This window comes from Octodon degus, unplaced genomic scaffold, assembly GCF_000260255.1.
Source record: "Octodon degus isolate 3935 unplaced genomic scaffold, OctDeg1.0 scaffold00147, whole genome shotgun sequence".
Lineage (NCBI taxonomy): Eukaryota > Metazoa > Chordata > Mammalia > Rodentia > Octodontidae > Octodon > Octodon degus.
The window spans coordinates 5,492,970-5,520,646 of NW_004524723.1; the positions used below are offsets into that span (position 1 = coordinate 5,492,970).

Sequence of the window (27,677 nt, forward strand, 5' to 3'; positions counted from 1 at the left end):
TTTTCAGCCTCCCAAGTACTAGGATTACAGGTGTGTGCCACCATGCTCAGTCCCAGTTGCCCTCCTAGTGCTCTCTGGGGGCAGGGCCAGCACAGCACACTGGGGATTGAATCCCAGTCCCTGTGTCTGCCTAAGCAGGAGCTTTCATCCACTGAGCTGCGTGGCTGGCCCTTTTTCTCTTTTTAATTGTGAGTTTATTTTCCACTTCTAAATCTCTACAATCAGGAGTTCTTTTGTAAAACTGTGATTATAAGATTAATGTGTCACCTTCCTAATCCCAACACTATCCTCAGTCTCTTCACAACCTCCCAATTCCAGGCTTCCACTTATCACTTAAGACCAAAACCCAGCATTGTGCTTACTTTGGAGAGCACATTCCACTTCCACTTCCGGTCCTGCATGTTCTAAAATTGCTTTGGAGACCCCTAGATGAGAAAATCCAGATGGTAACAAACATGACTTCAAAAATTCGCTACAGTGCATCTGGGTCAGACCGACTGCCTCATTATCTAAACCCATCCCCATCACCGACAGAATCCTACAACTTGGGCATTGCTAAGGACAAACAAGCAGCATTCATAGTAACAGCTGGCAATCATAAGAAACACTGTACAAATCATGTTAACATTGTTAATCCTATGAACAAGTCAATTTTATCCAAACCAGTCTGGCTATAGAGACTTCTTTGCAGGGTCTACCATGTTCATTTTGAACTAGTCAAAATCATCTAAACAAAGTACCTGACTTAAGATTAAATGTGTTTGATGTTGAATTTACAATCACATCTGCAGCTTCTTTGGTGATGTCTCCAGAAGCCACTTGGAAGAGGATGTGGCCAATCTTCATTTCATGCACTCCTAAATGAGGGCTAGAAATAGTCCCGTAGAAAACTGCAAAGAAAAAAATGGAGTCTCCAAGTCAGCAAAAGTAAGAATGGCTCAGGTCTCTTGTCTGTCTGTCTGTCTGTCTGTCTGTCTGTCTGTCTGTCTCTCTCTCTCTCTCTGCTCTACCCTCTAATTGTACCTTGAGCCCCAGATATAGTCTGTTTCAAGAATAAGATTACAAAACATAGTAAATATAAATGACTCCAAGGTGGCTGAGGTGAGGTTGGCCTTCTACAATCCAACTCTCCCACAATTATAAACAAAAATCAGACAAATATAAAATTCCAACACCTAAGAACTCCGTAACCAGTAGGAGGCAAGTTAGGAGAAGGGGTAAAAACTTGAAGAAACAACTTGAATATGGGAGAGTTTCCTATTAGGCTTTATCTTTAATTTTTTCCTCTTTTCTCCCCAACCTTTGATCGCCCCCAAGCTTCGATCCCAGAGGGGCCCCAGTCACAGAAACGAGAAACAGGGAGCTGTGGAGATGGCTCAGTAGGATAAGTGCTTGACTGGCAAACAAAAGGATCTGAGTTCAATCCCTGGTTCCGAAAAAAAAAAAAAAAAGAAAAGAAAGAAAGAAAGAAAGAAAGAAAGAAAGAAAGAAAGAAAGAAGAAAGAAAGAAGAAAGAAAGAAAGAAATGAGAAACAGGTAACAAAACTCTCAGTTGGGGCCTGTCTTGTGGCCAGAAGATTGGGAAGCGGCCCTATGAGCTGGAGACTGTGGGAGGGGACCCTGGTTTCCTCATGTATATGCACACACAGCATTCCTGTCACTGCCTTCACACTTCCGTTTCTGGAAGGCACTTCTGGTGATGCAATAAAGAGGTGTAGAACAGGCAGCTTGAATTCAGGAAAATCCTCTTTGCAGCCAGAGGACCTGGAAAGTGAGCTCTGCAAGTCAGGGAGTAAAGGTAATCATGGAAAGGTAGAGACGGGGGAAGGGAATTTTCCATACACATGAACTGGAAAATGTCCAGAGGCCCCAGAGCTGCACAGTGTGGTGGGCCCAGAGCACCACAGCGCTGATGCTAAACATGAACACAGTTGCAATGGGGATGCCCATAGCTCCTCTATCATAAGTAGATCAACTAGACAAAGGAATCAACAAAGAAATATCAGAGCTGAACCTCACCTTTGAACAAACAGATTTAGTAGATATCTAGTGAGTGCTCCACCCAGTAACAATAAACATTCTCTCAGCAGCATATGGGGCTTTTTCCAAAATACCCAACATCAGCTCATAGAAATGCCAAAGTAAATGCAAAGAAATAGGAAATATCCCATGTATATGATCAGATCGTCGTACAATGAAATTGGAACAAATGACCAAAGGTGCTGAGGGCCAGCTAGATGCAGTGCAGAGTAGGCAGTGATTGATATTAATAAATTGGCACAAGAATAAATTGAAAGTCTGTCCTAAGCCTACTTGATTTGTGGTGAGACTTGTGGCTGGCTTATAGACAGGTTAATCTTTAAGCCAATGGCCAGAATTGAGACTAGCAAACAGTCAGAGTCTGTAAAGCTCTGGTGCCTTAAAGCAAAACAATATGGCAGCTGAGGACTTGACTCATGCAAATTCCTTCTATCTCAGCAATTCCAGTTAGCAGACAATCAGGTTACTAGTTAACTATGATCTATTCCTGTGTGCTTTTCCAAAAATGTATTATTCCTCAATTCTTGATCCTTGACCTCAAATGCAGTTCACCAGCACCACTTTCCACAGTGCCTCAGCAAACCTCCCAATCAAGCAATGTACCCAATAAAGGCCAAGCTCACTGTGCCTTGTGGTCATAAGTCTTTATTGGGTTTCAACTGTCCTGGTGTTCCTTGCAATTTTTATATATATTCTGTGTTTTATTGTCATCCTACCCCTGAGCAGGAGAACAGTGGTCCTAAGCCAGGGACCTGATAAAAATGGACTGCAAAAATGACATAAGCACATGAAAATTAAATAATACCCCCCTGAACAACCAAATTGAAGAAATTAGACAGTTTCTACAATGAAACAATAATGTCAGTACAACATACTGGAACTTATGGGGTGCAACGAAAACAATCTTAAAAAGGACATTTATAGTAGTGAGTTCCCACATAGAAAAACAAAGTTAGCTCAATTAAATAACCTAATTTTAATCCCAAGATTCCAGAAAGAGAAGAGCCAGTTAAACTTAAAGCTCATACGAGGAAGGAAATTGTAAAGATCAGAGAGAAATTAGTGCAAATGAGATTATGGAAACAACACAAAGAATCAATGAATCAGAGTTAATTATTTGAAAGATCGAATAAAATAGGCAAGTCCTTTTCTAGCCTTAACAATAAAAGAGAGAAAAGACTCAAATCCTTGCAGTTAGGGATGAAAATGGTGAAATCACAACAGATCTTGCAGAAATCCAGATCACCAGAACCTACTTTGAGAAACAGTGTTCTAATAAGATAGAAAATTCAGAAGAAATGGAAAGATTTCTAGACATATAAATTATGAAAGATGAATCAAGAAGATATAAAAATTCTAAACTCAATATAAATGAACTATAGTCAATGGAATTAAAGAAGTAATAAAAAAGTTATATAAAAACAAGCCTAGGATCTGATGGATTATTCACTACTTGATTTTATGAGAACTTTAGAGAAGGCCTAATGCCACTACTCTTCAAACTTTTTAAAGAAATTTAAAGGGAAGTAATAGTTATGATTTGTGTCTAGTTGTCCCCCCAAAGCCTCATGCAGTCATGGGGGTGGGGACTGCTAGAGTTTAAGATTGACTCATGATCCACTGGGATTATGGGTCTTAGTACTGCTGGGATTATAGATATGAGTACTTCTCCCAGTCTGGGGCAGGTAGCCTGAATGCAGCTTAAGGGAGACAGACTTCCTCTCCGTAGCCATTGTTGCTGATACTGTTCCCTTTGCTCTCCTGCTTTTTGCTGCCACCATGAACTGCTGCCGTCTGCCATGTGCCACTCTGCCTTGGAGCCAGCTGAGTATGGACTGAAGCCTCCAGTAACCGTGAGCTAAATAAACCTTTCCTTCCTTCATTTTGAGTGTCAGGTATTTGTCTCAACAAAGAGAGAAAAGTAACTGAAACAGTAATACTCTAAAACTCATTGGTGAAAGCAAGCATTAAACTGATAGTAGGGGTCAACCAAATAGTTTAGCGGATTAAAGTGCCTGCAAGCAGGCGCAGGGGCCAGGGGTTCCATCGCCAGTCCTGACATCCTGCCATGCCTGCTCTGCCCTACCCCCAGGGCACACTGAGATAGCAATTGACACTGGGCATGGTGGCACACACCTGTAATCCCAACTCTTGAGAGGCTGTAAATAGGTGGATCACTATTAGTCAAATATAGTAGTGAGACCCTGAACACCCTATAGGCCCTTCCCTAAAATACAAAAATAAATAAATAAAATAAATTAAAAAATAAAAAATAAACTGATACAAAAACCAGAAAAGGATCCAACCAAAAAAGAACCACAAGCTAATAATGAACACAGGTTCACAAATCCTCAATAAGATACTAGCAAACCCAAAGCAGCAAAAAGATTATACACTATACAGAAGTAGGATTCATCCCAAAATGCAGGAATAGTTCAACATACATAAATCAAAAATTGTAATATATCACATTAAGAGAAACAAGCACAAAAAACACATGACCACGTCAATAGACATTTGACAAAGGCATTTGACAAATATTCTTTGATAAAAAGCATTTGACAAAGTCTACCTATTCATGATAAAAACTCTAAAGAAAATTAGAATAGGAAATTTTTATCTCAACCTGATAAAAGCCATTTATGACAACCCAACAGAGAATATCATACTAAGTGCCCCCAAACTGAAAGCTTCACTCTAAAATCAAGAAGGAAAAAAATAAAATAAAACCAGGAAGAAGACAAGGATGCCCACTGTCACCACTGTTGTTCAGGATAATTCTGGAAATATTAACTGGAACAATTAAACAAAAATAAATAAATAAAAAGAATATGGCTAGGAAAGGAGTTAAATGATAATTATTTGCTGATGACATGAAAACCCCAAAACCTCCACCAAAAGACTTTTAGATTTAATAACTAAATTCAGTGGCATAGCAGGATACAAAGTTAACACTCAAAACTCAACAGCATGCTTCTACACAAATGACAAATTCCCTGAATGAGAAATTATGGAAACACCATCTTTCACAATAGCATTCAAAAAATAATGAAATACTTAAGAACCAATCTAACAAATTATGCAAAAGACCTCTACATTGAAAACTACAGTACTTTGAAAAAGGAGATAGAAGAGGATATCAGAAAATGCAGCGATATCCCTTGCTCTTAGGTAGGAAGTACCTATATAGTGAAAATGGCCATACTTCCAAAGGTGTTATACAGATTTAATGCAATCCCAATCAAAATGCCTCACAGAGTTAAAGAATACAGTCTTAAAATTCATATGGAGCCAGAAGAGACCTGGAAGAGCAAAAGACATTCTGGGAAACTAGGCCAAGGTGGGGGCATCGCAATCCCCAGTTTGAAATTATACTACACAGCTGCTGTGATAAAAACAGCATGGCACTGGCAAAACAAGAGACCTGAGGATCAGTGGATCAGATTAAAAGATACAGGAACTACAAGATACAGGAACACTCAGCTACCTCATCTTTGGTTTTTTTGGTGGCGGGCTCAGCTCACCCTGGGGGCGGGGCTGACACAGCATGTAGTGCCAGGGACAGAACTGCGGTCCCTGCATGCTTGCCTATGCTTGCCTAAGCTGATCTATCTCGTTGGCCCTACCTCATCTTTGACAAAGGGACCAAACATTTTCCATTTTCACTGGAAGAAAGACAACTTCTTTAATAAATGGCACTGGGAAACTGACTTTCCAAATGCCAAAGATTGAATCTAGGCCAGCGGTGGCAAACCTACAGCATTCGTGCCACATCGGGTGTACAGAGCCCTCTCTGTCGGCATGCGGGGCAACTCACCCGGATGTGTTTTTTTTGGGGGGGTGAGGGGGCAGAACCGGGGATTGAACTCAGGCCCTTGTGCTTGCCAGGGAAGCACTTATTCTACTGAGCCATCTCCCCAGCACCCCCCCCCCATGTGTTTTCTAAACTAAAACCTCAGTGCTCAGGTTTAATTGCAGTGTTGGCATTTTGCAATAAATAAGTGATTTTGAGTTGCCTTTTGGATACTGAGTCTCTAAAAGTTTTGCTATCACTGACCTAGACTCCTATCTCTCACTAAACTAAAATCAAAATGGATCAAAGATATAAATATTAAATGAAAAACATTTCATTTCCTGGAAGAGAGAATAAAAAAAGCTCTTGAAGACATAGGTGTAGGCAAAAGACTTTATGAACAAAACCCTGACTGAGCAGGAAGTACTATAAGAAATCAACAACTGGGATCACATCAAATTAAAAAGCTTTTGCACAGAGAGAAAAAAAAAAAAAAAAACACCAATGTAGTGAAGTGAAAACCCACAGAATTGGAAAAAAGTTTCTACTAGCTACTCTTCAGAGAAAGGACTAATATCTAGAATACATAACTTAAAAAAAAAAAAACCAGATTCCCCCCCATTTAAAGACACAATCCAAAAATGGGCATCTGAAACATACTTCTCAAAGAAGGGCAAATGGCAAATAAATACATGGAAAAATGTTCAATACCACTGGTTATTCAAAAACTTGAAAATAAAACAATACTGAGATTCCATCTCACATCAGAAAGAATGGCTGTGATCAAGAAACCAACAATAACAAATGCTGGAGAGGCTGTGGAGAAACAGGAACGCCCCCTCCACTGCTAGTGGGAGTGTAAGTTGGTATAAGCAATGTGAAAATCAATATGGAGATTCCTCAAAAACTAATACTAGAAGTTCCATTTGACACAGCTACTTCCCTCCTATGTATCTTCCCCAAAGACTTAAAAAGCACTCTACCACAGTGATATATGCATATCCATGCTTATAGCAGCACAATTTATATGAGCACTGCATGCTGACTGATTGCACCACTGGAGCAGCACAATTTTTAGTAGCAAAACCTTGGAAACAGCCTATAGGCTCAACAACGGGAAGAAAAAATCATACTTAGATACAATAGGGTACTGCTCTGGCATAAAGCGGGATAAACCTGAGTCATTTTAAAGTAAATAGATGCACCTCAAGACCATAGTTTTGAGTGAAATAAATCAGATACACAAGTTTAAATATCACATTGCTCCTCTTGTGCGAGAAACCCAAAGGGTGAGTAACGAGCAAAATGGGGGACAGATAGTAGGAAGTAGGAAAGACATGTTCAAATGGGAAGGGGAACCAGGGAGAGGAGAAGGGGAAGGGAAGGAAGGGGAAAGGATTTTTAAAAGTAAGAGACTAAAGGGGAAAAAATGCAAACAGGGCTTCTGTAAAGGGGCAGGGGAAGAAGGGTTAAAGGGAGAGGAGCAGGATAAGAAAAAACGAAGAATGACATGTGTACGGGTACAAATTCCCTGTGATAAATGTTATCATTATGTGTGGCAAACAGGTAATAATAACAAAGAAAAACTATGCACAACATAAACCCAACTGCATATGTAGTAGGGGAATAATAAGCTTCTCTTCTGGAGGGTTAACAACCTAAGTTTGCAGACCAAAAATTAGAGAAATAGAAGGGCTGCAAGGACAGCCAACATTTTGGCCCTAGCCTTTCAAAGTCAGTGAAGACTGAGGACATATGAGAACCTGTACTGTAGCATCATGTAATTCAGTTGTGTCCCAAATTTTCTGATCAAGGAGATTATGGGGCCACAGAGCAATGTGATCGATGACGTAGAGTGTGCCTAAGGAGAATCACCTGGAGAGAAAACATTCTCTCAGGCTTTCACAGAGAGCAAATTGGTCAAGCAATGGCTGTGACTCATCCACATGGCTGACACTGACAAAGGATCTATAAAGTGCAGTACAGGGTTATGGGATAAATCCTGAGGATACTTGACTGACCATATCAGATACAAAAGTTACATTTCTTGTTATATAGGTCTTGCTTTGTCTTGGACTTGACCATCCAGCAGAAAAGTATAAAAGTGAGATATATAAAGTAAAGCCATATTAATATGCTGAGCTGTGAAAGGCTCAAATCAACAACTTCTGCAGACAACCTACTACTGTGTTGGTTGACCGTGTTGGATTGTTTTGCTGAATTCACACCTATAGTATTTAGATGCCAATGGAATACTCACCTCTGAGAGGACTAAACAAAAAAAGGGGCTACAAAGGAAGGACCATTCTGTATCTATATACACAGGTTAGGATAGATATATACCTATTTTCGCTTAATTCAATGAGAAGAAAGATTTGTACTAATAGTGCTTGGACAGGATATCCTGTCTGTATCTTGTACTATGGATAACCACTAAGAAGATAACAATGTACAATGTATTAATTATTGAAAATGTCCTATTAATCAGTTTTGAAAAATAAATAGATAAATAAATTTTTAAAAAACTGTACAAAACAGAATCAAATGGAGATTTTAGAAATTTAAAATGTACTATCTGAGTTTAAAATTTCACTACTTGGGTTCAGGAGCATAAGGGACAGAAAAAAGACTTGAAGGTAAATCAATATAAATTTTCTATTAGAAGGAAAAACAGTGGAGCACATGTAGGACAGCTCCTCAGAAGTCTGTGGGACATATTGCAAAGCTTCTTGGTCATATGACTACTAGACTATGAAAAGGAAACAGATAGGAACAGGGAAAAAAAAACCCAGTAAATCATAATTTAAAACTCTCCAAATTTGATAAAAGACATACATGTAGAGATTTGAGAAACCTCAGTAAGCCTGGGCAATGTGGTGCATGCTAGTAATACCAGAGCTCTGGGAGGTGGAAGAGGCAGGAGGTTCAAGAGTTTGAGGCCAGCCTGCACAGCACAGTGAGAACCCCATCTTAAAAACAAAATTTTAAGGAACTCCAAACAGGATAACCTCAAAAACAGTTGCAAGAAATATAACAGAAAAAAATTTAATGAGTATTATCTCTCAGTGTGTCTATTTTGAAAAAAAAATATATATATATTGTATTAGCCTTTGAAAGTTGTGGTCTCACCACTACTTAAAAACCCAGTGTTTGATTATATAATTTGGTCCACTTTCTCTTTTGTCCTAGGTCATATAAATATTCTCAGGTGTATGGAACATAATAGTGTATTATGTATCAGTCATTTTTTCCCCAAAAATATCATCCCTGTCACCTTTTACCTGTCACTGAATAGTTAGCAACAAGAAATCATTTGTCAAGTTAAAACTTTTGGCGAACCTTGCTTATCTGCAGCCTTGGGAGTTTGGCCACTAACATTTCCACTTGTTCTTCTAGCAAATTCATCTGAAAATGCCTACAAACAAACACAGTGGTAACAATTACATTCCACAGTTAATGAATGAATTACACTCATGAAGGCTTTAGAGCCTGGACACATAATTTAGAAAAAAAAAAACCAAGTTATCTATTATATAATCCTACTTTTAAAAGTATACTTGTAGCAAAGCCTGGATAAGAGGCAATTAAAGAATCGACACATTTTCTTTGCATTGTTCAGAGTTTCCCCAATGAAAATGTATCACCTTCAGAATCAGTAAAAGCAAATAACTTGCCAACTTGCAGAAAGCAACATTAAGAGAAAGATCCCACATGTTTGAGCCCCAGAGTGCCAGAATATTAGACATTTTAGGTCACATCTTTTTTTTTTTTTTTCAGAGCCAGGGATTGAACTCAGGCCCTTGTGCTTGCCAGGCAAGCATTTATTCAACTGAGCCATCTCCCTATTCCCTAGGTCACATCATTTTTGGACATCTAGAGTTATGTGTAAAATTTAAAATTTTTAAACATTAACAATTGATTGAAAAAATTTTTTAAATAGCCCCACTGAATCATATCTTGAAGCCATGTTAAGACCACTAGCTACCGCTCTGTATGTTCCATTAAGCCTCCGCTTACACATATCTCAATATGTTTTGCTGATCTTTTAAAAATCTTAAATGTATATAGTCACAGACAGAGAAGTCATGATAGTTTGGAACAGCATTTAAAGTACCTGTAAAAACTAACCTTATTCTGTGGAATACTTTCAGAGTACTCAGTGCTCAGGAAAGAAAATGAAAGCTGGCGCTGACTAGAAAATAGTGAGATTTGAGGTTCATTCTAAGCCCTGCACATCTCAAGCTCAGTTGCTTTGTGTGTAGACAGCTTGTCTCCCACAGGGAGGAGGACTCACGTGCTACATCCTTGCTCCACAAATTACATCACCTCACATGATGTGAGGCCTAAGGAGATTGTCCAAATTCCTTGGTTGAGTACAAGTGGTTGTAAGTATACAGGCCAAGTAAATGGACTACATATTTTACTCAGGTGGTTTGGCTGCCTGAGTAAGATGTAGGTTAGATTTATTTGCTTCCCAGGACTTAAAGGTAGTGTCTGGATCCAGAAAAAATAAATAAATAAATAAAAGTATGACCTAAAAATTCAGGCAAAATCTTAATTTTCTTCATTTCATTCATTTGGGGGAAGGGGACATTATTGGGAATCAAACTCAGGACCATGTCCTTGCCAGGTAGGCATTTATGCTGCTGAGTTACATCCCCAGCCCTAACCTAAAAATTCAGATGGTCCAAAGATCGCTCTATGGACATCTCAGGCTGCCTGCTCCAATCTGTTAAACTTCTGCAATATCATAGAATTTTCCAAACATTCAATACCATCTACTCACTAGATTTTAAAGATTTGGAGGGCAGGGATCCGAGGGCTTACATGCCTCTGGTGCTCCCGTGATAGCTACTCTAGCGGCTTGTCCACAGCTGATGTTCCGAAAATGTGAGCTGACAGACTGGAGACAGATTTCTGGTCCTAACTCCCTCACTCACATGGAGATGTGTCCATTCATTCTAACCACATCCTTCACCTATAATTGATTGCATTCCCAGCAATAGGAACAGAAAGCACTTGTATCCCATCCTGACATTTTCCCATTGGCAGGGACACAGCCACACTTTTATAATATATATTAAATAGTCTATGCCCATGTGAAAGTAAATCCTGTAAGCTGAAAGTCTTTTTTTTTATTTTTTTATTTTTTTTAAGATGAGTTTTTTTTTTTTTTTTTCAGAACCAGGGATTGAACTCAGGCACTTGTGCTTGCCAGGGAAGCACTTATTCCACTGAGCCATCTCCCCGGCCCCACTGAGCCATCTCCCCGGCCCCTGAAAGTCTTAAGAAGTATGTTGCTGCTGGACATAGTGGTGAACACTTATAATCCCAGTACTCGGGAAGCAGAGGCAGGGGGATCTCTGAGTTCAAGGGCAGCCTGAGCTATGTAGTGGATTCAAAGCCAGCTTGAACTACACTGAGACACCCTGTCTCAAAAAAACAAAACAACAACAAAAAATGTTGCCATGTATGGTGGCATACACCTTCAATCCAGTACTCGGGTGACCAAAGCAAAAGCATTGTTATGAGTTCTACACCAGCCTGGGCTATATAGTGCACAGTGAGATGAATGCCAGCTGGGATTACACAGTAAGACACTGTCTTTAAAAAACTAAAAATAAATAAATAAGAAGAACTGTCTCAATTGCATTACAGTGTGTAGGTATAATTTGGATTCTGACGCAGACACAAATCTGCCAAGACAAAATAAATCATCTATGAGATAGTTGGAAATTTGAACATTGACTCTATTATCAATTAAAAGAATTAGTCAATTTATTTTAGGCATGCTGCAGTATTGTGGTTGTTATTCTTTAAAAAAGAATAAATCCTGTCATTAAAAAAAAACTTAAATTGTACCTACTGTTGTGTGTGTTTGAAATTTGCTGAAATCAGATGTTAAATTTTTTCTGTATCCAGAATTTTCCTTGAAACTCACCAAGCAACAACTAGTCAACACTATTCTCTTACCTTCCTGTCTGAGGAGTACAAGAGAGAAACGTTCTACTAGACCAAGAAGATACTTGACGACATTGAGTTCCAAACCAAGATTGCCAACATAGTCAAAAATTAACACAGAGCTTACCTGAATATTTTCATGATCACTGGGGTGCAGCAGAAAGTGAACCTCTTGTAAGGTTTTCAGCTGCTTTTTGCTACTAAATTTCACCACTTCTGAAAGTATTAATTTGGCAAATACGTCCTTAGGGAATCCCAAATTTCCTGTTCCAATGGCTGGAAATGCAATTGATTGCAAAGACAGTGTCTCTGTCATCTCCAAACAGTCTCTGATTATGCCTTCCATGACCTGAAAATCATAAAGCACATTCTCATACATATTGTCTAGAAGTGAGAGTCAGAACCAAAAGAACAAGAATCTAAATAAATAAATAAATAAATAAAAATTTAAAAAAAAAAAAAAAGAATCTAGCAGCCTGTGATCTCTGTCTACTCTGTTTCACCTTAGAAAAACAGGAAAAGAAGAGATAGGGGAGACCCTTGAAAACTATTCAAACTTACTCCACCCCTCTACCACATAGCAGAAAAGAAAGTCATGACTTTTTTCCCCTGTCTTCCACCCTCGGGCTCTCGAGTCACTTTCCTCATTGAAGTAATGCATGCTTCAGCAGTCCCTTCCCAACCCCCAGGAACTAAGAGCACAGTAATCGGTTCATATTATTAGCTAGTACCCACACAGCAACTTGTTGGGGCTCAAAGAAATTGCCACAGTGGCAGAATATGCCAAAAGTAGACAGAAGAGAAAAAGGATGTAAACTGTAGTACGCTGAAAGAACCGTCCAAACGACTCCTCACCATCCCCTGGAGAATTTAAAACTAGCCCTTACCTTTTGGGCACCTGCACTGTTGCTCCTCCATGATGGAGCCACCACATGAAGCACATGGTCACACTGCAGATTGCAACCGCTAGTTTGGAGAATTGTGCCCACGGTGACATTTGCCCCTTGTCCGGCTATGTTCAACTCCTGCTGGAGCTCTGGCCCAGCTTTTTCCAAAAGGGCCTGACAAAGGGGCCCATTGCTGAGCGCAAGATCCGAAGGAATGGAGTTGACAACAACATGGGTCTTAAGGAGAAAAACCAAAGATTTGTTTCAAATTCTAACACAAGGCATTTGTTGAGCCATAACTACAGGTGAGTTGCTGGGCTTGATGGAATGAGAGGCAACGAAAATGATTAAGGTTTTTGAGACTGAACTACTAACCCAGGACAAAGTGCTGTTAAATACTTATTTGAGAAACTTTCTAAAACAGAAGAAAGCTGCCAACAATTATCTCTAAATGGTATGGTATGGGATCGCTGAAGGAATCCAGAGGAAAGCCCCACAGTAGCTGATGAAGATGCCATGTGTGACTCTGGGAGTGAGAAATGGCGGTAGTAGCAGCAGGCAGTCGGCACCAGGGGAAAGCGTGAGCATACTCACAGTAGATAAGCTGCAGACTGACAGCAGAGTACTTTGACCCAATCAAGAGCTTCTGCTGTAAAATGGTGCTAAATGGGCTGGACGTGTTACCCCAGGTGGCACTTTAGTTACCAAGTCACCTGGGTGCCACACAGTCAGTGAGCAGCTGTGGAAGCTTTGGCATCAGACAGAGCACGTGAGCAGATTAATCGGGCTGTGTTAGAGAATCCAGGAGGAGAGAAGAAATGTGATGCACCGTGCGCGAGTCACTGGGGAGTACACACTGCAGCCCATGACTCACATCCTATGAACAATTTCTATTAGTACTCAGTGTCAAGGGGGCTAGGAACAGAGCCCATTCCCATTCCTGACTCTTGTTTAAAAGGGCATTTTATCTGTTTGGTTTTTAAACATGAAAAACAAATTATTTTTATATTTTACATTAGTACAGTGGTCAAGAACCAAAATAAATCCCAGTCTTACTGATTGCTAGCTATGGACCTGTGTGAACTACCTCAAGCCTCTAAATCTCAGCCCCTTACCTGGGCGTGAGGATGATCATTCTACAGTCTACATCATGGCATCAAACGAGAAAGTGTTTGCCAAGTACTCAGGACTGTGCCTAGCACAAAATGATTATCCATGTTAGCTGTGACTCTTGTAATTATTACTTAAGCCCCCTTCAAAAATCTAATTAAGCTTCTAGTTTACAATTTTATTTTTGGCAGAACCAGGGATTGAACTCAGGCCCTTGCACTTGCCAGGGAAGCGCTTATTCCATTGAGCCATCTCCCTGGCCCCCTAGTTTACAATTTTAAACTAAGAGAAAAGGTACTTTTTAAAAAAAGTAAAATCTTATATAAAAGGATAAAAGAAAACTTGGCCCTTAAAATAGGATAAAATATTTGCAAATCAGACAGCAGATTAAAAAAATGGTACCCAAAATGTATAAAGAACCCAATAACAAAGAAATCCTCCAATTTATAGGCAGACAAAGGATCTAAGTAGATATTTCTTCAAAGATACATAAATATCCAAAGAAATGTTCAACATGAAAAGACGTTCAACATCCTTAAAGCGTTGGGGAAATGCACCCTAGGACCTGGGTAGTGTTCTGAGAAAAGGGACACTCACCGTAGCATCCTGCACACTCTTTTTCACCAGTAGGATCTTCAGGCCTCCTGGAGCTTTCAGACATGCCACTTCCTCTGATTTTGTCACAGGTTTTGCTGCTAGTACTGTGTACAGAGAAGTTGTGTCTGGCTGGGATGCTGTATCAGGCTGGGACACTTTGCTGGGCAGAGGGTGTTTAAATACAGTTTCCACAGCTTTAGCAAAAGCCTGTGCTGTCTTCTCTGATGAGTCCACAAGATAAATCTCTCTCAAGGTGCACAAATCCTGCCTATGTTGGAAGTTTTCCTTGATGGACAGAACAATAGACTCCACACACTGCTGTAAGGGGAAACCAAAGACTCCAGAACTAATGGCGGGAATGGCTATGGAGCGGCACTTGTGCTTTTCTGCTAAAAGAATACTATTTTCCACAGCTTTCTTTAACAGGTACACACATCTCGGGGCCTCATCTCCAACCCACCGGGGCCCTATAGCATGGATCACATGGTGGCAAGGCAGCTTCCCTGCCTTTGAGAGGACGGCATTGCCTGGGAGGATCCGGCCTTCTCTCTTCACTATCCGCTCACAGTCTTCTTGGAGCTCTGGGCCAGCTGCTTCGGAGAGGGCAGCAGCTAGGCCGGCCCAATGCTTGAGGTCCTCATTTGCTGCATTCACCACCACACCAACAGAAAACTGAGTCAAGTCACCCTGCTGGGCCGTCAGGATGACGCCAGGGGCCACCTCCCTCTGGATGAGGCACTTTGGCCTATCACTTTTGCCTCTTACCTTGTCTTCTTCTTTCAGAATTTCAATGAAGCAACCATAAGACTTCCTGATCTCACCTCTACAAAACCACGCTTTGTCTTGGAAGAACTGTCTGATTCCTGGCTTGTCAATAGCAACTTTTTTTACAAAAACAGACTTCACGGCTTCGTTGACTATTTTCATACCCTCTGAAACTTGGTGCTTGGAGCCAATTAGTAAAATACCTTTTTGTTTGTTCTCTGGATTAAAAACTACCTGTATATCTCCCTTCTTTAATTTTGACAATAATAGCTTCTTTTCTGCTTTTAAGTAGTTGACAACCATGGCTATCTGTACTTCAATCAGTCTCTCTATTTTCATGTTTTTTTCCAAGAAATCAGAAATCAACTTACTTATCTCATTTACTTCCTTCACCACACCTGCTACAATGACTTCAACTGTTCTCCCTGCAGTTGACTCATTGATTACCATAATGCTTGTGGACTTAGATTTTTGGGGGACATTGTTAATGAACTTTTTCCATTTGATGGTAGCCAGAACTTCCTTGTCCTCAACTTCAATGCGTTTATAATCTAAGGCTGTGAGCAACTGTTTTTCAGCTTCCTCTAGGACTTCAGAAGAGTAGCTAGTTAAGAGGACATTTGTATCCTTGAGCTCATAAACTGTAAGATTTTTTTGTGCTATGAAAAAAGATTCAGAGAATTCCTCCGGGTTTACTTGCTGCAAAAACTCAAAGACTTCAGTAGAGACCTTAACGGTTTTCTTAGCCATAGTGAACAATTTTGCCTGGATTTCACACTTTCCTTTGTATACATCTGCGGGGGATCCTTTAAGGCACAGGTTCTGTGTGCTGGCATCATAACAGATGTCCACCTCTGGGCACGCGATGAGCACATGCTCCAAAGCACCACTGTGGCACAAGAGAAAATACTTTTCTGAAGAAATGGCCACATTTTCCTGCAGACTCTGCTCTTCCTTTTGAATTTTTTGAGTTGTCCTTTCTATTAATTCCTTGATTTGTGGACTAGCATTTTGGATATCTTCTGACTTTCCTGCTAAGGTTACAGTCTCCTTAGACGCATCAAACTCAGTCAAGATCCTATTATCCTGTAGGTCATTTTTTATGGCGCCCCATACTACTGGAGTCACCTTAAATGAAGTAACTGCATATTTATCCCTGATGCCAGAGAGCACAGTAGAAGCATCTTTCTGCCATGTCTTGATTCTTCGTCTTCCTTGATTGACTAAGGTGGCTGCAGGTCTGATGGTAACTCTACTGTCCACTGGGGACCATGTTAGCTTACAGTGATGACGTTCCATTTCATCGTCCAGCTCCTTACTCAAGTGGGTCTTTTCCTGAAAGAACTTCCACAAAGGCAGTGGCAGGGACTCTTGGAAGGGTGCTGGCAGCTTGATAACAGGCTGTTCCTCTCCATACAAGGCTGTGCCCAAAGAGGGATAGAAGGGGAAGACAGAGAGCGGCATCTTATTGAAGCTGTGTTTCCTGGTCAGGATGCTATCCAGCACTTGAAAAGCAAAAGAAATTTTTAAAAATCAAAATAAGGTGATTGCAATGTTGTCTGTTGCCAATGAAAACAAAACAACATAAAACTCTCCCATTCTACAGGAAAATAAATCCTAATGTTTGTACAACTTTGATGACATATAATTAAAAGGCAGCTCTACTTCCAAAGTGCTCAGATACAGTTTGACATGTCTTAACAGTACACCGAAAGCCTCTATTTAATGCGATGATTACTTTACAGCCAAGTCAAATTAAAATTTTGTTAAACTCTGTTTTTTGTTTTTGTGATAGCATGAACATATTGCCACCACACTGAGAAATAGATATGAGTTTGGTCAAAATCATGGAAATGTTGTTTGCTGCAGTGTAAAGAATATTTTGGTGCTCAAAGTGAAGCTTGTTTGAGTAGCATGCTGTTTTTTTCTTTTTCTACATACAATTTTAGCTTCAGTGGTTGACTTAAATTCCACTGATACCTTCACAAGGAGGATCATTACAATAGTTTCCACGTACCAGACACCACTGGTAAGTGCTTCATATGGATTCAATTCATTTAATATTCACAACCTTTTGAGGTACAGAGACTGTGATTATGATTCCTTTTGATAAAAGGATAAAGTAGAAGCATCCTCAAAGTCCTCTGGGAGTCCAGCCCCATACACTACACCTCCTTCTGTCCCTGCTACAATCCCCTTCCTGCAATGTGTACTGAGACAGCCTCGTGTGTGTGTGTGTGCGTGTGTGTGTGTGTGTGTGTGTGTGTGTATGTGTGTGTCTGTGTATGTGTCTATGTACTATGTGTCTGTGTACACTTCTCCTCCCCTAAGGACCTCTTTATTTTATATTGTTAGGCAGGTACAAGGGACATCATCAGGAAGGAAATCAGAATGAGAACCACTAACAAGTTGGATTACAATAGTATCCTTGATGAAAAAGATGTTAAAAATAACTGCATTGCATGTGCTTGTTTTCTCAGGCTGGTGTCAGGCATGATGGAAAGAATGTGGTCTTTAGAAGCCCAAAGATACAGACCCACCTTCTAACCTTACTCCTTAGGGCTCTACAGCTAAGCAGGACCAGTGGCCATTAGCATGTTCTAAGTGCCATCTGCCAAGCAGTTTGTATCTGTTACTTCATGATATTCTCATAAGGTGACTAGAAAAGTCACGCCTACTTTATAAACAAGAAAACCAAGGGTTTTGTGCATTGAAGTAACTTATTCAAGATCACAAATCTAGTAAGCACCAAAACCAGGATTTGAACTTTTGTTGAACTAAGAACTATAAAGATGTCAGCTTAAATGCCTTAAAGTTGCAGTTAAGACAACATGTGCTGAAGGAGGACCTTGGCAGGGAAAGTGGGGAAGAAGAGCACTCTCTAGGAGCCAAATATGTTTCTGAGTGTGTCTTTAGAAAATTGGTAAAATTAGTTTGAAAATTACATAGATGGTTAAGATATAGAGCATCTCTTTCTACATACAATATTTGAAAGATTTCAAGAATGATGCTATTTTTCAGTCCAGTAGGTGGGGACTTATGAAAGAATCTCCTTTATGTCTCAAAACTAGAGAACTTCTCCAAAGTTTGAATCACTAGCCTCATTACGCATCATATTCTAGAAGGACAAATGATTAACTCCATTTCCAATATATGAATAAGCAACCAAAATGCATCAGAATTTAACCAATTGCCAAGATCTGCTGCAAATGGCCTAGATTATGCTCCATACGGGAGGCCAAGAGATACTACTACCTTTTGTGTTACAGAATTCTATTAGAGCTGAACTCTCTTCAGGAAAACATTCAACATGAGCCACTCTTCCACCTCCATGGAAAGGATTTTCAAAGAAAAGTTGTAACTGGTAGTCATCAACACCAGGGGGCAGGTTTTCAACCCGTATTGTTTTTGTCTCTTCCAGAACTCTTGGAGACAATTTAAGTTGTTGAATTGTATGGTGTCTGGCACAATCATTAACAAATTTTGCAGTGTCTATAAAAGAAAAAAACATTAGTAAATTATTTGGGGTATTTTTGTTTTGGGGTGTGTGTGTGTGTGTGTGTGTGTGTGTGTGATTTAGGTTTGGAATGATTAACAAAGGCTTACAGATGGAAAGGGCAGCGTGCTCCCAGAGCACAGCCTTCACAGGAGCAAGATGAAGTCTCTGTGATTCGTTCCCTTTCCTCTTCCATAGCTTGTGGCTCACAGCTGAGAGAGACAGCTTCTCCCCTCCCATTCATTTATATACAAGCTTGACATTCTCAAGAGCAAGAACTACAACCTATTCATGTTCACATTCACAGCACCTAGACCAGTGCCTGACAATGCAGTAGTGGGTTCCATAGTTTGGATCTGCATGTGATCTGGAAGCTCATGTGTTAAAGGCTTGGTCTTGGCTTGGCATTGCGGGGATCTGGCAGAACCTTTAAGATATGGGGCCCAACAGGAAGTTTTCCAGTCATTGGTGGGGAGGTAGGGGACAGTGGGATTTTTACCCTTCATCTCTCTTTTGGCCACAAGGTACGCAGTTTTGTCTTGTGCTGCCACCAAGGTGTGCTGCCTACACAGGCCCAAAACAACAGGGCCAACCGTCCATGGACTTAACCATCCAAAACTGTGAACCAAAATAATCCTTTCCTTTGATATGTTGGTTGTCTCAGGTATTGGTTATGGTAATTAGAAGCTGATTAATACATTAATTGTTCAAGATTTTTGACCAGTGAACAAAAAGTAAGGCCATTTAGATTGCTTTTATTAGAAATAATAACTTCCAGGTATGGTGGTACATACCTGTAATCCCAGCACTCAGGAGGCTGAGGCAGGAGAGTCACAAATTTGAGGCATGAGAATCACACATAGCCCAGCCTGGGCTACATAGTGAATTCTAGGCCATCCTGGACTACATAGCAAGGCCCATGACAATAATAATGATAATAGCAATAAACTTGAAATAAGAATAACTCTATTTGCTAAGTCCTTATCACATCTCTCAGGTACTACGCTAGGTGCCTTTCAAACATTCTCACTTAATTCTACAGAAACTTTAGTAAATATTATTAACTTCATTTTATTTTGTTTTGATGCTGGGAACCAAACTCAGAGCCTCTTACATGCTAGGCAACTGCTCTGCCACTGAGCTACCTCCCCTGACTTATCCCTATTTTATAAGGAAAGATAGTGAGGTGCAGAGAGGGTGGTACCTTGGCCAGCCTTGTATAGCTAGGTAAGCAGCAGAGCTAGATTCTGACTCCATGATTTCTGTTCTTAACTGACCATTCCATAGCCATAACCACAGACTACTGAGGACTCAGAACTGGGAAATTTCCTTATTTTAGGTGAGGATAATTCCTGTCCTGACAATGACCCTTAAGAATGCTTACTCACCATATCACACGCATTTTATCATTCCTGCATGTGTGAATGACTATCAAAGTCCTAAGGAGAAAAATGATGAAGTGGGCAAGAGAACAGGCTGCAGAAGTAGGCTACTTGGGTTCAAGTCCAGGTCTTCCACTTATTAGAACATTTGTGTCTCTCTCAACCCCAAATGTATATAGGAGTAGTTAGAGTAATCTCATAACCTCATAAGGTTGTTGAAAGGAAGAAATAATTTAATAGATGTAAAAGGCTTAGTATAGTACCTGATTTTTATCATAAGCGCTATATGAGTATTTATTACTATTTTATCATTATTGTCCACTAAGTTGACATCAGTGTTTGGTAACATCAGTATTTACCTCTCCCAATAAGAAACATGGAACTATTGACTCCAAATAAAGACAACAGGTTTCTATTTGAATGTCTCTCTCTCTCTCTCTCTCTCACACACACACACACACACACACACACACAACATCAATCTATTAAACATACCAGAATTTATTTTCAAAACTTATTTTCTTGTGTTTCAAGAAAAGCATCTATAGTAACTTGGAGGCCTCTTTTATTGCTACCCTAAAAACCCAGATTTTCCCAGATGTTCTGTTAACTCAGTATCCTAAAACTGAGGGTGTGGGACAAAAAGACAGGCAAAGGAAATGTCACTTGAGCTTACCTGTATGGTTTTTAAAGGTAATCACAGCAACATCAACATCTCGTATTATTTCCACCTGAAAGTCATCAGTGGTCAGGCCACTGACATTCTCTACTAACAAGGTTAACATCATCTCAGTCACATTTGTCTTTATGTTTTCAAATGCCACCAAACAGGAAGCATTTTCACATTCTTTTGGGGTATCTTCCGTCTTTTCTGATCTACTATTTGGAGAGAGTTCTGTATCCGGTTCTTCTGACACAACTGATACTAGGTGGACAAAAAGAGATACAAGATGTTCTTTATCTACCATGGTTTTAGCAACGTAAATAATCATTAAACCTGCCCCCTTCTTTTCAAACATCTTGGCTAACTCAACTAATACACAAATCTTAAATAGATTTTCTTGTTTTATTTAATTAAAAATGAAATGTAGTATTCCAGTGTCCATTACTAGAATTATTTCCAGTTCAGTTTTATTACATCCTTTATTGCCTTGTCTATCTGAGGAACCTGCCTTATCCTTCATAGCCCTTGACATATATCCCTATCACAGCACTACATTAAAATTATTAATCTAAGTTTCTCATAAATAAGGCACATGTTTATTCATCCTCCTATTGTTGGCACATGGCACAAAGCTGAAGCTCAGCAAGTGTTTGCTAAATTTGAGACCTACTGCTCAGCTCTCTGGAGAATATCCAAAGATACATGCATACTCATGCTCAACACAGAACAGTTTAAGGGTCAAATAACGCAGCATTACAGGAGATAAGTATGAACAAAGAGAATGTGTGCTAAACTAGCGATGAGGCTGTATATGTTCAATCTCTGACTGCCACTCTCCAGCCACATGACCTTGGACAAGTCTCTTAATTATAAAATGAAAACACTGACTTATGTGTGCTAAATGGTAAGAGTCATTCCAGCAACATGGTTTTATAATCCTGTGGCTATTCGTAGTTTTGTCCTGAAAGAAATGTGGTGAATTGACAAATAAAGAGTATCCAGGACCATTTCAGAAGTCCAAGAAGTGAATAAAGGGCAAGGTTGGTATGGAAAAGCTTCTGATAGGAGGAAAAGGTACAGGTCTCGAAGGGTATGTAGAATTAGGAAACAAGTGAGGTGGAAGGCAAAGCAAGATCCAGGAAGAGTAGGATAGAGCTAGAATGAAGTCTGGCCTTTATCTTGAAGTTGTTGATGAGCTATGCATGGTTTCTGTGGAAAGAACCCTAGGATATTTAGAATCAAGGAAGCGAGCTATTCAGATCAAGGAGAAGATCATCAGAAACAGAGAGACCACCCCTGCTGTATTTGTGAGGCAATACTGGGGGCCTGCAGTGAAAGAAAGATTGATGGGACTTTTACACAAATTAATACATCTGTGTGTCCAATAGATGGGAAATACTTAAGTTTCTAGATGATGAGGGGTAATATGGTTGTATATGGCAACAAAAATTAGGAAGTCACATTGATTTGGGGTGGCAGAGGACACATGTGACTTCAGTAGCTGTTGGTTTACCAACAAGAAGTTTGGACAAAAGGTCCGGAATTTGCAAGGGAGTCCAGACCCAGGATATGAACTTGAGAATTTCACATTTGGTAGCTCAAGTGAGCAGTGCCTCTCCATTTTTGCTCTTGCCTTTTCTTCAGGACCTCCTGCTTGTTGGCGTCACCCTTCAGGCCAAGCCTCCTTAAGCTTAGCCTGGAACCAGCCAATGACTTGACACTCGTATCCTACAATGCTGGTGTGTATCTGTCCCTGAGCTTCAACTCTCGTAAACTTTTGAGTGTTTTACTTCCTGCACTGATTTCAGGCATGCCTAATACAGTCATGGTACAGGATCCTTTATTGTCCCATCTTTGAGATTTACGGTCTGTTAGCTAACTATTCTCCACCTATATTTTGCTCACGTCTGAGACTATTTATCCCATTCTGCAACAGACAATGCCCACCCACCCACCCCCGACAACACCATACTTCAGTTTCTTAGTTTCCCAGGTAATAGTTCCTGTTCCAGTTCTGGTTGCTTGTGGTCTCTTACTAGAGGCTGGTCACTGTGTTGCACACTGTACAAACCAGTCCCCAATGTCAAGCCATTCTGTCTCTATACTTACTGCTTGCTTATCCCATTTAAGCCCTAGACCACCAGAGATTGGGGCATGATATTTTGGGAGTGATCCCAATCAGTGTTTATTGGGATAAAATAAATCTGTCTCCAAATCCTGGGTGTCATTCTGGTGTTTCTGTTTGCCATTGTGTTTGGTGCATCAGCTGGGAGACCCACTGTGCTGACCTCTTTGGTCACTAGCTGTGGCCCTCACAGACAAAGCCAGGACCTTTCCAGGTCATGACAGGAAGGCAAGCCCTCAACATTTCTCCAGTCCACTTGGAGATCTGGAGGAGACTTCCTGGCTCACCACTCAAGCAGTTCACATCAGATCCCATAGGGAGTAGAACACAATCTGTCTGTCTTTCTGCCTGCCTGATTCTGGTAAGATCTCTGGGGCAACCCCAGTTAGTCAATCTGCCGGTCCTAATTAGTTTGAGCAGAAGAGCTTGATCAACTTTGTGAAGGTCCCCCTCAAGGGAAGGGAGGTTGGAATGTTTAATCTCCAAGTCTCCACTGAATGAATGTGTGAGTAGAACAGATAGCATAAACAATAGGCTGCTCCATCTGTGCACCAAGACTGGGAAGCACTGGTTATGATCATTGATTTGGCCTTCACCTGCAGTTCTGTGGCAACTGGCAAATGGCATAACAGAGGCCTCGCATTCTCCTTAGCTAAGTCTTACCTAAGTCCCCATGAGAGGATGAGAGGTGCAGCCAGATGGTCATTTAAATGGTCTCTCTCTCTCTCTCTCTCTCTCTCTCTCTCTCTCTCTCTCTCTCTCTCTCTCAGGGGCACCTACCCTTTGTGTGTTGCACTATCATTCAAGGGTATAGAATACACAGATAGGAAGTCAGAAGTGGCAATTAATTAGTCAAAACCCACAATCCCTGACTGTAGGAAAAAAAGGGCTTTTACAGAGATGAAAATGAAATCAATCTGCTCCCTATGTCCATAAAGAAAAGGAAAAAGAGGCCCATTCTTCCCGAGAATACTAGCCAATTGAACTGGTTCCAGGTAGTCATTGTCTGCTTTGAGCTACAGGGGCTCTCCCCCCGAGCCTTCTTCTTCACAACAGCTATGCCTATCTTGGTCAGATGGCATCTAACACCCACTCGAGATGACTGCCAACAATTCCTTCTGAGCTCCACATTTTGACTGAGGAAAAGTTGGACTGTCAGCTCTGACAAATGAGTTGCACCCTGTTGGGCCTGAATAGATAGAGGGCAGACTAAGCTCTATCAAATTGGGACCCTAAGAATTCATGATCATTGCAACAGTTAGGGGCAAACCTGTGACTTTCCTGGTAGACAACAGAACAGAACTTTCTGTCTTCAAATTTCCTTCTGTCAAAAGCTGCCATCACTGGAGAAACTGGGACTCTCACCTCTCTCCCCTTTGGACAGGCACAAACCCTAAGCCCAGGAGGTCATCTTACAAAACATGAATTGCTGTATAAGCTAGTCCTCATCCCACTTCTGAGAAGAAACTTCCCCTTCAAGTTAGAAGCTACTTTGCACCAAGCCAGTCAGCCTCCCTCTTATTTAACCTTCTCATTTCAATTTTGACCGTTCCCTATTCCCTGAGAGGAAGATGACATCTGCTCAGCCTGAGGCAGATAACCACAATCCTGCAGTTCTGAAAACTTTCCTCTCAGAGGTAAGAACTAAGGACTCACCTCCAGGCCTAGCCATCAACCATGCTGCGATCCCCTCATCCCCACTGCTGTCAGATGCCACAGGAAGCACAAATAGGCATCCAGCCACTCATCAGCCTGATAGACTGTTAATCACCTTAAGCCAAATCTCTGTGCCATCAACAACACAGCCATCACCTTGCACTCGGCGCTTCCTGACCCATACGCCCTTTTTGGACTGTTCTAGATTTAAAAGATGCCTTTCTCTTCTTGTGAGTTGCTCCCATAAGCCCTTTCAACTGCAACAATCCTGAGAAAAAAGGCCAGCTCACTTGGACTTAACTTTCATCAGGGGTTAGGAACTCTCTCACTATTTGGGGGGAGGCTTTAATAACAGATTTGTCTGAACCACCAGCACCTTTCCTCTGAGATTTGTCTGTCCCTTCCAGCTCCATCATGGTCCCCCAAGGAAACAGTATGGACTGTCAGACTGCTAAAATATACCTCCTCTGCCTGTAAAGCCAGTTCAAGATCTCTGAGCTGTCAATGCTGCCACAATTATCCTCCATCTATGTGCCTCAGTCTTCTGTCACCCATAGCCTGCTGGTACAGCTGCCTGGACCTAAAAATGCCTTCTTCTGCCTTCAAAATTAGCCCCTGTCAGCCAGCCTCTCTTTACAACCAAACTGGACTCAACAGAGTGAAAAGATAACCCACAGAATGGGAAAAAATTTTACTAGCTGCTCTTCAGATAAAGAACTAATATCTAGAACATATAAAGAGCTCAAAAAAATCCAGCTCACCAAAATTTAATTCCCAGTACAAAAATAAGCATCTAAAATTAGTAAGGTATTTCTCAGATGAAGAACTACAAACAGTAAATAAATATATGAAAAATGTTCAATATCACTGGTCATTGAAGAAGTGAAAATTAAAACACTGAGGGGGCACAGGGAGATAGCTCAGTAGAATAAGTACTTGCCTGGCAAGCACAGGGTCCTGAGTTCAATCCCTGGTTCAAAAAAAAAAAATAACACTGAGGTTTCATCTCACCCCAGAAAAAAATGGCTATCATAAAGGAATCAACAATAACAAATGCTAGTGAGGCTGTGAGGAAAAAAGAACGCTTCTCCACTGTTGGTGGAATTGTAGACTGGTGCAACCACTATGAAAATCAATGTGGAGACTCCCTAAAAAACTGAAACTACAGGTTCTCCTTGACCCAGATATTCCCTTTATAAAAAAGTTAGCAGCATCATACCATAACCAGCCATGTTTAGAGCGTCACTGTGTGGAATAGCAAAATCTTGGAAATAGACCTGATGCCCATCAGCTGATGAAAGAGTAAAGAATATATGGGTTTTTAAAGGGCCAGCCAAATAGCTCAGCAGACTAAAGCACCTGCTTAGACAGGTGCAGGGACCACGGTTCAATCTGTGGTGTGCAGTGCCAGCCCTACCCCCAGGACACGCTGAGACAGTGACTGAGACTGAGCATGGTGGTGCATGCTTGTAATACCAGCGTCTGGGAGACTGAAAACAGAAGGATCACTAGAAGTCCAATCTGTGTAGTGAGACCCTGTAGTCCCTGTAATAAAATACATTAAAAAAAAAAAAGAATATGTGGGGTTTATGCACACTACTTGGTCATAAAGAAAGACAAACTTGAGACATTTTTAGGTAACTGATGCACCTTAAGGCCACTCTTTTAAGTGAAATTAACTAGACATACAAGTTTAAATATCACATTGTTTTTCTTGTGTGAGAAACCAAAAGCACAAATAAGGACCAAAATGGATTATCATATTGGGAAGTAGGAAAAAAATGTTGAAATGGGACACAAACAAGAGAGGGAAGGAGAAGGGAAGAAAGGAAAAAGAGAACAGAAGGGAAAAAATGGAAATAAAGTTTTCATAAATAAGAAGGAAGAGAAGGGTTGAAGAGAGGGAGAAGATTGGGGAAAAAAGAAGATGCAAGATGTATTATGCACAGGTACAAACTATGATGACTGCAACCATATTGTACGTCAAAAGTGTACCAGTAATGTCAGCTAAAAATAAATTTGAGATCCAGGGATATACACCAGCATAAGTATAAATATATGAATAGCTACTTCCTCATCTAAAACCGAGCTTAACAGTACAAAATTAAAGGCATCTCCCAAGAAAATAATAAGGATTTAAGACATCACAATAGTAAATACTGGGATTGGAATAAACACTAGAATGGGTAATGAGCCAATTCCAAATCTGAAAAATGGAAAGTAGGATTCAATCCAAAGACACAAAAAGATCCCTATCCTCCTAAGAATTTTGAGCTTCTTAAGTAAAGATGCTTATTGGATTCGACAGTGTAATCATATGCTCATATCAGGTGAAAACCATCTGCATGTTCCAAATCACTAACCAGCCATTTTTCCAGGTAATGGCAGCCCTTATTCTCATGTCATTTTTAAAAAGAGAAAGCTGTAAGAAATTGCACGTGCTCATGATCAGTTTAATTTTAGAGGACAATGTCTTTTAGCATCTCTTTTTCTCTAAGATGTGGGTGGCCGTGTCATTTTTTCTTTCTTGCTAAGCGGCGCATAGTTCCTCATTTCCTCCCCTTCACAACAGCTTAATCATCAGAACAAGTGGCTTCTTTAGTAACTGTCAGGTGGCACTGCAGACCCAGGCTCAACGGTGCTTTAAGCAGCAGAATCCTTGACATCTGCTTGGCTGCTGGCCTTTCCTACAGCAGGTGCAATCAGAAAAGCCACTGCCTTGGGGGAGAAGGTACATCCCCACATCCTGCACCACCTCTGGGAAGCTGTTGTCCACAGAGCAGTCAGACCTCCTTGAGGTGGCTCTGGAGGACACTCTCTGTGCACCCAGTGCTCACTAAGCAGCGTTGACAGACTTAACCATGCCGGGCATCCACAAACATGTCATGTATGTCCTTGCTTCCCATTGGCCAGTTGGACACACATGTGCTCTAGAGTTCAGTTCATTGGTACTGCTCAAGGACTTTTTACCCTCTCCTCAGCTGCAAGACATTGCCAAGTCTCCAGAAGGAACTGTCCCCATCCTTGAAAGCTAACCCCTGAGAGCTCCAGGAGCTCCCCAGTGCCGGACTTCCACGAGGCGGGCTTTGCATGGTAGCTCTCAGCTGATTCCCCTTCCCCTTCCCCTTCTTGCATTTTAGGGAAGGGCCTACAGGGTGTTCAGGGTCTCACTACTAGATCAGACTCATAGTGATTCTCTTG

At 40.7% G+C, this 27,677-nt stretch overlaps 1 protein-coding gene across 1 annotated transcript in view; it reads right to left on the reverse strand.

Moving 5' to 3' along the window:
• Positions 1 to 27,677, reverse strand: part of Parp14 (poly(ADP-ribose) polymerase family member 14) — a 51,013-nt gene that overhangs the window by 16,288 nt on the left and 7,048 nt on the right. Inside the window, exons 4-11 of the mRNA XM_023702224.1 lie at positions 20,708 to 20,956; positions 18,409 to 18,645; positions 14,389 to 16,658; positions 12,682 to 12,918; positions 11,922 to 12,143; positions 9,173 to 9,248; positions 741 to 890; positions 363 to 425 (exon numbers count right to left, since the gene is read on the reverse strand). Of these exons, the coding sequence (XP_023557992.1) occupies positions 363 to 425; positions 741 to 890; positions 9,173 to 9,248; positions 11,922 to 12,143; positions 12,682 to 12,918; positions 14,389 to 16,658; positions 18,409 to 18,645; positions 20,708 to 20,956 (3,504 nt within the window). The remainder of the gene's footprint in view (positions 1 to 362; positions 426 to 740; positions 891 to 9,172; positions 9,249 to 11,921; positions 12,144 to 12,681; positions 12,919 to 14,388; positions 16,659 to 18,408; positions 18,646 to 20,707; positions 20,957 to 27,677) is intronic.